This window comes from Calonectris borealis, chromosome 6 (genome assembly GCF_964195595.1).
Source record: "Calonectris borealis chromosome 6, bCalBor7.hap1.2, whole genome shotgun sequence".
Classification (NCBI taxonomy): Eukaryota; Metazoa; Chordata; class Aves; order Procellariiformes; family Procellariidae; genus Calonectris; species Calonectris borealis.
The window spans coordinates 30,235,633-30,248,112 of NC_134317.1; the positions used below are offsets into that span (position 1 = coordinate 30,235,633).

General features: G+C 43.1%; 1 protein-coding gene across 1 annotated transcript in view; it reads right to left on the reverse strand.

Annotated features, from left to right (window-relative positions):
• Positions 1-12,480, reverse strand: part of PLEKHM3 (pleckstrin homology domain containing M3) — a 73,514-nt gene that overhangs the window by 5,195 nt on the left and 55,839 nt on the right. The window contains exon 6 of the mRNA XM_075153462.1: positions 7,845-8,002. Coding sequence (XP_075009563.1) covers positions 7,845-8,002 — 158 coding nt within the window. The remainder of the gene's footprint in view (positions 1-7,844; positions 8,003-12,480) is intronic.

Here is a 12,480-nt window from a genome sequence, read left to right on the forward strand (position 1 = left end):
AATACTAAGCCACCTGTAACTTGGCTATTAAAAAACCCCAAAGAGTAAACCACAGTAGCTGAAGTAAGCCCTGCCTAGGGATTCCAGCATGACCACCATCCCACGCCAAGCACATGCGCCTGTCTGCAAGTATTTCTGAATTGCTCAGCTGTGAATATCACAGACGCACCCTTCGAAACTCTCAGAGACTTTAGCAGAACACAAAGAAAAGGAAAACGGACTAGCCTGTGTTCACTTACAACACAAAAAAAGCCCCAAAGGCAATCAATGCCTGACACACACGTGCAGCAATATTATTACAGTTGCCTAGGAACCAACGCAAGGAGCCTGCCTAGGGAGGGACGCCCATGTAGTGAATGAATGGAAGAAAGCTGGCATTAATATGGCATTGATTTGTCACTATAAGGAGCTTGTTAAGATAATGCCTTGTATGACACGCTTACGGTCTTTACTAGACACGGGGGTTTTTTTAAATACCATACTTAAAAACTGTTAATACTTCAGACTTGCTTTTGAAAAATTTGCCTCTGAAGAGGAAGAAAAAAGGCCAAACAAAACCAGAGCAGAACCCACTACCCAGCCCTACAAATTGTTACATGTCTGAAATTCATTCCAAATGATTAATTCAGTGTTCAGGGAGCCAGCGGTGATTCAAAGCATAATCATAGTTTTCCTTTCCATATAGCTGCTCGTCAGACGGGGGTTACCCTTGATATGCCAGCAGAGCTGGAAGACGCTCCTCATTTATAATGGCATGGCTGGGTCCTGGGCTGGCCCCGGAGGGTACAGAAACAGCGGAAACAACAGTAACTGCCAGCCATCGGCCCAGCTCGTGTGCTGGGGGAACCGATGCAGAGCTGGTTACAGGCGGCAGCTAGCAAGGGGTGTACAGCGACCGCCGGCCTGCACTGATGGGACTCACCAAGTACAGCACCCGCGGTTCGCACCTCTGGAACAGCCGGAGGGACCAGCCCAAACACAGCCTGACACAGTGTCTGTGACCAACACCACCACTGCCGCTCTAGTAATGCCACCCCAGGACGGCTGAATGACACGCTACCCGGTGTCCCTGCATGAAAATGCCATACCAGGGTCTGCTCCCTTTTACCCCGTGGGTTAGACTGAGCTGCCGGAGAAGCGCCCCAGGCAGGGGGGGATGAATGAATAAGGCCCTATCCTGGCTCGGCCGCCCAGGGCTTGCCACTGGGTGCCTCCCCGTCTGCGCCGTCTCTTGCCCCTCGTCCGGTCATGCCAGCACCCGCTGCCAAGGTCGACTGCATCCAACAGATGGGCAAAGTGGTCAGAGATATTAAAGCCTCACCAATGAGGGGAAAAGCAGGCAGCTCACTGGAGGGGAGAGAAAACCACCAGCGCTCCGCCAGCGGCGGGGAGCTCAGTGTCAGCTCCTCCACTGCTAGACCCAGAGAAAGCACAGAGCAGGCCTTCGTTTTGGGTGCTCACAGAACAATTTGTTACAGGCCGGGGCTGAACAAGAACAGCCTGATTTAACCACCTGCTATCCTCCCGTGACAGCTGTGGACACAGGCTGAGCTACCGCACCGGAGCATGGCAGCAGGGTCAAGCAGGAGCAAAGGGATCCTGCAGCCCCCAGACACCTCTTCGCAGAGCTCTGTTGCTCCTGCTTAAGGAGGGAAGCGTGTCCTCAGCTCCCCCCCAGCTGTGGCTGCAGGGATTTAGGCCACACTTACATTTCCATACTTGCATCCAGCAGGAGAACTAAGGACTGTCGACCTCAGTACTGCACTTTGCGAGTTGTCTAAGTTCAGAGATCCCAAGCCAAGTAATGCGGCCTGTACACAGCAGTTCACAAGAAACCAGTAAAGGGACACTAAAATCAGTATTAAAACATTTAATCTGAAACTCATGTGATTACACTTTAGTCAGTGGAGCTAAGTTACTTTGGAAAGGGGAAAAGCCCTACACATGGTAGATCCACTACCTGCAAACCACGGGAGACGCTGAGATCCCACAGAGATTCAAGTGTTTACATTGCTCAGACATATATCCTCTGCTAGCTGCCATGCCACGAACTGGACTTCGCCCCTCCACCTCTCCTATTATTAATGAACTGTATTCACAAAGTGGTGGTTGAAGACCTAAAAGCAAAGAGTCAGGCAATACTATTAACAGTAACATTAACATACTGCCCTCAACCGTTATGATTTGACTGCATGATTCTACTATTTTGCATTTTTCTGTAAGTCTCAAGTCTGGAAATCCTGTGATTAAGCCAGGACTTATGCTCTTAATAAAAGAGAAAGGCAAAGGCACCTGAACTTTGTAGCTCTGCCATGTTGAAGACATGCCTACCTGGACCCAAGATGGAAAAAAGGAACTTAACATTTTAAAAAATAAAGTAAGTACATAAATAACAAGATTCTTAAGGTAATCTTAGAATTTCTGAGCACTTAAGAGTTGGCAGTGTTGGTTATCATGGGCTAAAAAGCAATTGAAAAGCTGTTGTCTGGTATACAAGGAATCATATTTGGGACATGGAGAAGTCTATCTTAAAAGTGGAATTTGCATGAGGAAGGAGGAGGAAGAATTAAAAGGTCTTGATTGGCAAGTTGGAAATATCTAGAGTGAGGAAGAAGGCACAGCAGGGAAGCTGCAAAATCGAAACTGGAAGCGAGACGGCTGCCATGTTCAGCCAGCGGGGAAGAGCGCAAGGCAGCACTGCAGAGACCTTCCTACTTGAAATAAATACCTGCCTTTACACTCAACATTCTAGTTAATACCACTCCGACATGACGCAGGTAAAACCAACCTCTAAAGCTAATTCAGTTCCAAAATACAATGCTTGATGAAGAAGCCAGTATATTTTATCTCTTTCTTTTTATGTATTCTAGATAACATTACTGAGCTACCCTGCACAGACAAAAATCAGAAGATCTGGGACAGAAGATTTTGACCAGTTTTGACGGATTCAGGTGAAATTAAATTATCACGAGAACTTAACATCTACTTAGGTGCCTAAGTTTCTTTAAAGAAAGTGCTGAGCAGATCACTTCAGAGTGCTTTGAACCAACTATCAACATCCGACAAGCTAAGCTCTTTCAAAAATTAGGTACTAAACTACTAGCACAGCTCAGGTGAACTGGGCTTGGGGAAGGGCTGTCTAGCATAAAACAAATTAATCAATGCAAGAGGGAAAATTATGTACTTTGAGTGATGCCTTTGACCCATGCCAAGGTATTTCCTGGAAATACCCTATACTGCGTATTTCAGTCTCTCCAGCTAGTATCTACCTATAACGTTCTCCCAAATGCTCAAAGCTGGTTTTGTCCAGTGACACAGCATCCATAACACAGTGAGCTGTAATCTTGCAAAGACTTTGGCATGCACATAAAGCTAAGCACAGCCTCAGAGCCTTCAGTAAGACTTCTCGCTATGTATAAAGTTAAGTACATTCATAGGTCTTATCAGGATGGTGGCCAAAGATTATAGAGGCATCCAAGCTGGTTGATATAGTCAAGCCTATTCTGTGGCACGTCTATTTTAAACTTGGGTCTTCTGGTTTGTATCTTAAAAGGTCTACACGTCTTAACTGATCTGCAGAACAAATTAACTTCGCAAAGTGAAAACAGTTTAGCCTTGATAAATGAATACGAACACAAAAGAGCAACTCTCCATGGTTCACATACATCTATAGTCACCACATAAAAGGCAAGGAATTGACTAAATAGTTCTTAACCAAGCAACTAGCTTTACCAGCAAAACACAACAAATTGTCTGTGAAAGTAGTCACTAGCATGCTGGCACACAGGCAAGACCAAAACTTTAACTGGGTAGCATATAATAATCTTAATCATAACTATAATAACTTGATTATCTAATTGGACAGAAAACCCTTTTTAACGAATAATTCTATTCTCGTTCAAGTGGTATTTTTCTTAGTATTCCTTAAGATTTAAAACTTGTTAAAAATTGTTCTAGGTTATAAAACAAATACAGCCACATATTATAGACAGCAGTACTGCTACACAGGCATTTTCTTTCCACTTTTGCCTTTTTTTTTTTTTTTTTAACTTTAGGAGAAAGAAACAAAAAATTTTCACCACATTAATGAAGAACAAGCAATATCAGAACAACTTGAAGGGTAGTGCCTGGCTGCTAACAAATGGGCAAGGATAGCTCTAGCAAACCAATTTATAGCCAGAGATATTTAAACTCATTTCACAACACTTGTAAAAATAAAATTAGTGACATAATAGGATAATTTTATACGTTTATTTACTAAATTTAAGCCCGGGGCAAATTTAGTCCAAGAAATAAAACAGGAGATAGATTCTCAGGTTGTTTAAGTTGCCAGAGCTCCAGCAAAAGTAGAACTGTGAGAGTTTACATTAGCTGGCAATTTGCTCCATGAAATGTGCAATTAACTCAGGAGGCTTTAAATAAAAGTTCTCATGATTTAAAGGCCTTCAAAAACACACCAAAATCGTGAAATTTAGAAAGAACCCTGATGAACTGTTATATAAATATAGGTAAGACAGAAAAGAGGAAAATGGGGGACAGAGGAATCAAACTGACAGGAAGAGGCATCCAAAAGGATGGGACAATTTTTAAGAAATCATTTAACTACTGAATCACGGCTTTCATTAAGCTCTGTGCAGAATGGCCACCTCCCAAGAAAAGCCACAGAAAGGAAATATCATTAGAAAGCTTATGACTTTGTGAGCCCACCCTTACATTCAAGGCAGCAAACTGTTGCGTTGTATTGTTGAGCAGGATGTAAAGAGCCTGCCAAGCACAGCCCACAGACCCGCTAATTAAGTGAACTGATTGTGTTTGGTTTGGAACCGTTTGCCAACAAAGGAATGTGTCATGCTGATTAGTGAGAGAAGGGTATGTAATATATGTGTATTCAAACCCCGAGGAGTGCATAACCCAGGTATTCACTCTGTTTGCTCAAGGACTGACAAAAATGACTCTCAAGCAAATAACCTGACCAAAGAGAAACTCCAGCCCTCAAAAGGGGCTCTCCTTTTCTCTCAGCTGTGTCTATCTAAAGAAGACCCATCCTTCATAAATTCCTACTGAAGACTGCTCCAGAAACTGCTGAGAATATTTTGGAGAGAAACAACCTCTCCACCTCAAAGCTAACCTAAGAGACCACGAAGATGGAAAGGTAACAGCCAGCTGAGAACCACCTTGGAATTGTAATGGCCTCTCTGACAGCTGTCACTCTTCTCTCCAAAGAGCGAGAAAGGTCAGGGAGGTAGCCAAAAAAACAGATGCCAGCTCAACACAGACACACACACACCCCACAGACACAAACAGACTTCACTTTTCAAACATTCGACAGAGAGGTGAAGTTTGCAAAAGCTGTCATGCACCCTCTTTTGAATATTTCTAACCTAACAGCCCAGTTTGCTGGTAGAATTAGTAGCATGCTCAAAAGTGAATGAGCAACATTCAACAGCAAGAAGGAAGAACATGGTCTTCAGAGCTCAGCTGCTCTTCCCTCCTTAACTCAGCAGCTCCTCCTTAACTGCCAGGGTACTTGGCAGTCTAGTACTGAGGACAAAATGTGAATACTATGCTATAGACAGCAATTCCAGAAAACCGTGATGGAGAAGGGAATCATAGTCAATTGTCACTGCACATTGTGGGCTCAGAACAGTACAACTAAATCACAAATCTGAGCTAACTGTTTACTCAGGGCTCTGTATGACACTTAGCTAACAAGGAAAGCTGAACATGTCATCAGAAATTTCAGGTATAATTGCAAGTCTTCACATGAACCTTTTGTGATTTGCCATTCCATCCGCCACAGGTTACTCTGTACATCTACCTATTTCTAACTAGCCTCCTCACCTTACGCTTGGCGTTGCAGTGGTCAGCACACCCACCTCAGAAATCTCTCTCATCTGTAAGAGATGGAAGCAAACACAAAGCCCCTCTACCTGGCCTTCTCCCTCACTGCTTTGCAGCTGATGGAGCTGCACAGTAAGACACGCAAGCTGCCCTGTTGGCAAGACTTGCCTCCAGCCTGAAGGTGGAAAAGAGCATAAATATGGAACTGAAATAATCTGGTTAGTTTCACAGAGGTGCATTGCACACACAAGCAGTAATGAGATGAGAAAACTAATGAGGAAGGGAAATGGAAAATGCTGGGGATAAAAGCAAGGTTTGGTGATAAGGAGTACAAAAGGAGTAAGCAGAATGACCTCTGACAAAATAAGAAAGAGAAATATTGGAGAACCTTTCACGCTGATTGTGTTTTAATTAAAATCATTAACAAAGACCGCTGGTTTTGGCTTGACATCAACCACGACTTCACATTTGTGAAACACGAACAAAAGTCCTTTCTGGCTTCTAATTCACATGAAAACAGGAGCTAGAGCAGCTTCTTTTGGCTTTTACTGAACTGCTGACAAATACTATTTGATTCTAGAAAGTTTTAAACCCTGTAATTGCAAGGCATGTCTGATCTCAGCTGAAGGGCGGGGGAACAATATATACCTAACAATGTTTTTGTGACCAAAAATCCCCCAGACAAATCAAATGCACAGACACTTCAAGTAAACTTGTCTTCCCAAGCTCTTACACGTTCTCATCAATCTTTCAGGAATATCTTCAATCGCCTTTTATACAGTCTTAATAGACATCTTATGTTTTATGTCATCTTAGTCTCTCTCTTTTTAACCCAGCCTATCTCACCATGCACCCTAGATACATTCTTTCTCGAAAACCATTTATGGACCTCAGCTGCACACCTTGTTTAGCTTATGTCCACTGCCTTGTCAATGCATTTTTTAGAATAAGAGTCTGGAAAAAAGAATGTGCAAACAGTCTTTGAAACTCAGGTCAGGCTGAAAATCCCCGAAGAGTAGTCCTTGGTTACTTGTAATTTAACATCTTTGTGCACGCAGGGGAATCAGATTCTTAACGAAGCTCTTTTAACAGGCTGGCCCTGACTGTTTCCAAAGGTGACTCTTCAATTTTTTTTTTCCCTTCAATGGAACACTTTGGAGAACAAATTAAAATGACTGTATTTGAAACAGCCAGAAAAGTACTTATCTATGGAGGAATGCTGTGCTGTCAGATATACTGTCTTTCTGCTAAATTTAAAAAAAAAAAAAAAAAAAACCTCCTTTATTCAAAATCCAAGATCTTTTTCAAAAAGAATAGTAACACTGCTGTGTTGCCAAGTCTGCTCTGATTTCCTGCATTTTGCTTCTAGGTTTTCCATGCAACTCCTGTCCATGATCTGGCATCCAGCACTCCATATAATGTGAAATAAAGGTTCTTTTGTTTAGCTTAGGACTGGCGTATGCTTATATTTATTTTGTAGCCACTTGAGAATAGCAATGCCATTAAAAAAAAAAAAAATCTTGCATACATAGGCACAGAGGAGTATGCACACAGAAAGCAGAGAATTAGCCATAACATTTCATGGGGAAAACACTTCAGAATAGATGGTTATTGTTTTATAATGGACAATCCCAGTACATTATGGGCCCAGTGACATCAGATACCAGGAAGATGTCTGTGATCACTCCAGAGAATCCATTTGGCTTTTCAGGACACTTTGCAAACTCAGAAGAGCTTTGGATAGAACACACTGTGTGATGCTACTGAGGACTCTTCCCTTTTTGAACAGCTGTTCTGAGACTTACAGGGCTTTGGGAAGTAGCTCTTCCCATCTATTTCCAAGTCTGCTTGTGGTGGCCTCCCTGGACCAGTAATCTAGTGCAGCTGCCCTGAAATGTGCATTAATGGGATCCAGTCCCTAGTTATTTAAATAGGAGGTCACAAGGCTGAGAATCCACAAGGATATGGTACGCAAGTCGAATGTATGACTGACATTACAGTACCTGCTTGTAGAAATGTCCTCAAAGGGGTAAAGGATTTCTCCATTGTTGCAAATCTCACAGATGAAACCCTTTTGACTACAAAGGCTGCAGCTGTACACGTGAGAGGTGGCAAACTTGATCACCTTCCCCAAGAAAGGAGCCAGCTTTCCTTCAATAACCTGAAATGAGGAGAAGACAACATCGAATGAACCCCCCAAAAATGATTATAACTCCCTGAAGGACTGAAACAATATTTATTCACACAGAAATGCAGCTCACTGCTGGTGGTTAAAACAACAGGAAAGTTACTTCCCAACAATTATAGCTCCGTGAAATCACAAGTGATAATAGTAGCCACTGAGCTGGCAATGATCCAAACATAAAAGCAAAGGTACTATCTCTCTGTAAGTCTCTAAACAGCAATAACATACAAGATTAGTAGTCATTTTAAGTACAACAATGCATTCATACACTAAGGCACAAGAAAGTAGATGGGAAAAGAGTTTAAGGCTTCCATATTATCATCTAACTGACAGCTACGGATACTGCCTGACATTTATGATCTTCATTTCTTGTTATTTTTTATGCACAAATCGCAGTTTTGTCTTTGTTCCTTTTCCTCCAAAGCACAAGTTTTTTGCATATTTTTTGTGAACAGAACCCTGGCTTTCCTCCTTCAGTAAGGTTGTGTTTCCCATCGAAAACCATTAAAATATAATATTCCCCTCATTGCCAAAATGAGCAAATTCTCATATAAACTCTTGCATAGGAACTGTGTTTTCTTCCTTCAGTGTCCAGCTCTCAAATCAAGAAGTCCCTCGCGGCCAGACAATCCTGCTAGACCATTAGAAGTGATTAGCACTCCTTGTGTTGGTGTGAAAAAACGGCCATGCAGTATAGATTAAACTGCTAGCCACAACATTCATCTAAATTTGTGACTCGGTGACAATGCCTCAATAAGGGGTGCTATTCAGGCAAAATACTTTCCATTCAGATCAAACTTCCAGAGACTTTAAGGAATTCTGCTGGTGTAGGGAATAATGAAGATGGAATAAGGCCCTAAGTGTATATTCTTCTCTCCCGGGCTTCCTGTGGTCTGAATGGCAGTCTGCCAGATTAGTGATAGAAATGTGTCTCAGGATTTGATAGTGACCTCCTATAAAAAGGAAAAAGAATGCAGTAATTGCTGCTTGAAGGCTCGCACAGGGCTGTGCCCTGAAACCTAAGAGTGGGGAGATTTACACTTATCTGTGCGCCAGATTCAGTTCAGGCACCCCTTCCCTCAATATGGTCACACACCACTTGTAATTTGGGTTTAGTGTAAACGAATCTAGAGAAAGCAAAGGTCAAGGCAGAGAAGAACAACAGAGATTTTGGAAGCGCTCCTCCCCTGCGTAAAGTAGAAAGGAAATAAATTTGTGTTCCAGGGCGACTCCTGCCCGCTCGCCGAGATAGCCGCTATTAAAGAGTACAGGTGGAAAAGGAGGTGCGCGGGTAGTGCTGATGTTGATGTCACCGAATGGCACGGGCTGAAACGTGCCCCCCTCTTTGCTTTCAGCTCCAGCCTGCTAACAACATCGGCAACAACAGGAAGCGGCAATGTTATTGCTAGTACTGCAGATAGGACATCTGCTCCTGCTAGAGGAAAAACGACGTTCCGATTGCATCCTGGTATAGGAAGATCCCCTTCAACCAGAATATAAACAATGCAGAGAAGCTGCTGCGTGAAATACAAAAATGAAGCCATAGTTCAAGGTAGTGATATTACTAACCTTCTAACAGATGGTCAGAAGTTAGTTTAGCTCCCCTAGGCTGGGTTTTGTTTTCCATTTTAAAGGAAGAAATTTTTGTTTGCGGACTCCAGAGTTACAGAGGGTCTGAAAGCCAAAGTTTTCAGTAGGGGAGAGACGCGAAAACTGATAGTATTCAATAAACAGAAGGAAAGAAACAGTGAAGCCACCCAGCTAGTGACACAGCTACAATCACTGTCCAAAAAGCCATTTAGCACTAATAGATGAAATACGCATACAAAGACAGTAAAGAAACCACAATACATACATATTTTCCAAAGCATTTTGGAAAATACAGCAACCACCTCTGACGGGCTACAAGAGTTCAGCTTAAAATGCCAGGCTGAAGACAGAGCTGCAAACAAACTCTCTAAGTCTGTACGAACGTCACTGTCAGCAAGGACTTAAAAGTTAAATCTCTGAATTAAAATCACATTTTGTATAACGTAATAAACAAAATTAACATAATTTATTACGTTCCTAAGCACCAGGGGTGAACTTAAGTCTGTACAGGGCACAAAAGGTTTCCTATGCTGAAGAGCTCGCAACCTAAGCAAGACAGACAGAGAGTGGGCAGCTGCCCCCGAGGAGCTGGTGGTATTTGTCCCTGTTTATTTATTTGTATGGCTTGTTGTAGCACTGTAGTGGCTTGTAACTCTCGGCACTGCAGACATACGATGAAGATGGTATCTTCAAAGAGCTATGCATGCCAATTTTGCAATGTGAATTACAGGCCATTTTACTGCATTATAGGGGGAAGACAAAATGCAACATCAAACTGATGCTATCGCTATTTTTAGCATCTGTAAATTTTGTGTAATTTTGTTTCATCAGAGATGTCAGGGCTGTGCACAGGATATGACTTTTCCTTGCAGCCTCCTCTCATTCGTGTTTGTAGCTAACAAGTATAAAATCCTCGTCTCCATTTACCCTGACAAGCAAAAAGGAAGATTTCTACTTGCTGTCCCCAAGGGGAGTTTCATGGCAACACTTCCCCAGCAAATGTTTTACGGCTTGGGAAAAAAGCGTAGGATATTTAATCGAAGGTGTCAAAACTTCTCCTGTAACTAAGCACTCTCTTGTGACAGCCGGAGGCCCAGGGTCGGTCAGTTTAGACATCCAGAACCATGATGGCAGAGTCCCAGGATGTTCTCCTAGTTGATGCTGGAATCTGATCTTGAGTTTCAAGGAAACACAAGCGATTAAAGAATAGAAGTGTGTTAACCAAATGTAACGCACTATCCAGATATCAGGGAAATCATGGAGGGAAAAGACCTCAAGAGGCCGTCTTGGCAGAGCCAGCAACATCTACGTCATTCTTTACAGCTGTATCTGTTACTAAAGCCTTTCAGTGACGGAGACTCCACAGTCCCCACGCAGTCTAACACAGCACACAGCTGTTCTCACTGTTGGAGTCACTCCTAAGCTTTGACCCCAACCTTTCCTAAGGACATTTCAGTTTACAAAATAAGCTTACAAAATAAGTTTACAAAATAGAGAAACTGAAATCACACACTATAAGCTGCAGAACAGTCCATGACATTTCATAAGAAATGGGGAAATTTAGCACAAAACTAAGTTAAGAGTATACCAAAGGAACAGAAAAAAAAATTTCACCATTGACTTATCCCTGTAACATAATTCAGCCTCAACATGCACCTGCAAAGGTTTAAAAATATATTCCTCCCTCTTTAAAACAAAACAAAACAAAAAAGAGCATCAAGCTTAAAACAAATCAAGATTTTGCTGAGTTCAGATTCTCTTCTACCTACAGCACACAGGAAGAGCAAGGTCTGTTTTCTAATCCAAATTCTTTGTAGTGCAAGCAATTGTTTCCTTGTTCAAAATTAAGGGTGAAACGTGACTGATGATGGCACCCTGGTCATCAATTGGGTGCAATGGAGGGTGCAATGCAGCTTTCTCTTCCTAAACCGGTCAAGGAACACATCCCAAAAGGATTCTGGACATGGGGCCATGCTCTTACAGTTAGCTTACCACTGCTGCACCTAGAACATATTGGGGTATGCTGCTTGGTGACAACGGGAGGAAAATACTTGTGTTCGGAGGCCCAAAGCAAGTTGTGTCTCTGAACAGCCCCAGTGTTCAGACCAGAATCACTGTCCACCTCTGTGGATCTGGAAAAACACTTCTCTACCACAGGACAGAAAGCCGTGGCTTTGCATACTGCAGCTCCTAAGTGTGTGTCTCGCGTTAGGAATTGTATAAAAATACACACCCACATGTACACCCATAAAAGACAGGCCCTGCCCTCAAAGCACTTACAAGTTAAACCAACAAAACGAACACTGCTTTTTACAGTAACTGCCACATATTTCCCACCCTAAACGGGGCAAACTGTGTTTTGGAGGAGCCTCCCGTACAGGCTCCCTGCCCACACTGCAGAGAGCATCCCTCCAGCCAGGGCACGGCTGCAGGTGCCGGGGCTGCTGGGAGGGGAGTGGAGAAGCCCGGAGAGCCGGCAGGATCAGCAACCCACCCTGCTGCCCAGCCTCCTGCAGCCGGCTCGGGAAAGCTGGGGTGGTACTGGCAAGCAAGAGGGGAAGGCAGAGACTTGTCTGCAGCAGTGGGAGAAAACTACAGGGGTACACAGTATCTGAACACATGCCAAGGGCTGCTGGGACAATTTTTTTAGATGATTTCTAGAAGAGAGGCTTTTCATACAAGTCGAAGTTATGAATAAAGGTAAATCAAACTTTCTTCTCTGTCTATCTTTGTGCTACGGTTCAGTTGGGTAGCAGTATAAATCCAAAGAAACAATCACGCCCTGTATGAGTGAGGTGGGGCGGAAATACGGGGACTGCCAAACGCTAGCAGACAAGCCGATGTTGGCAACGGTTGCGAGAGCC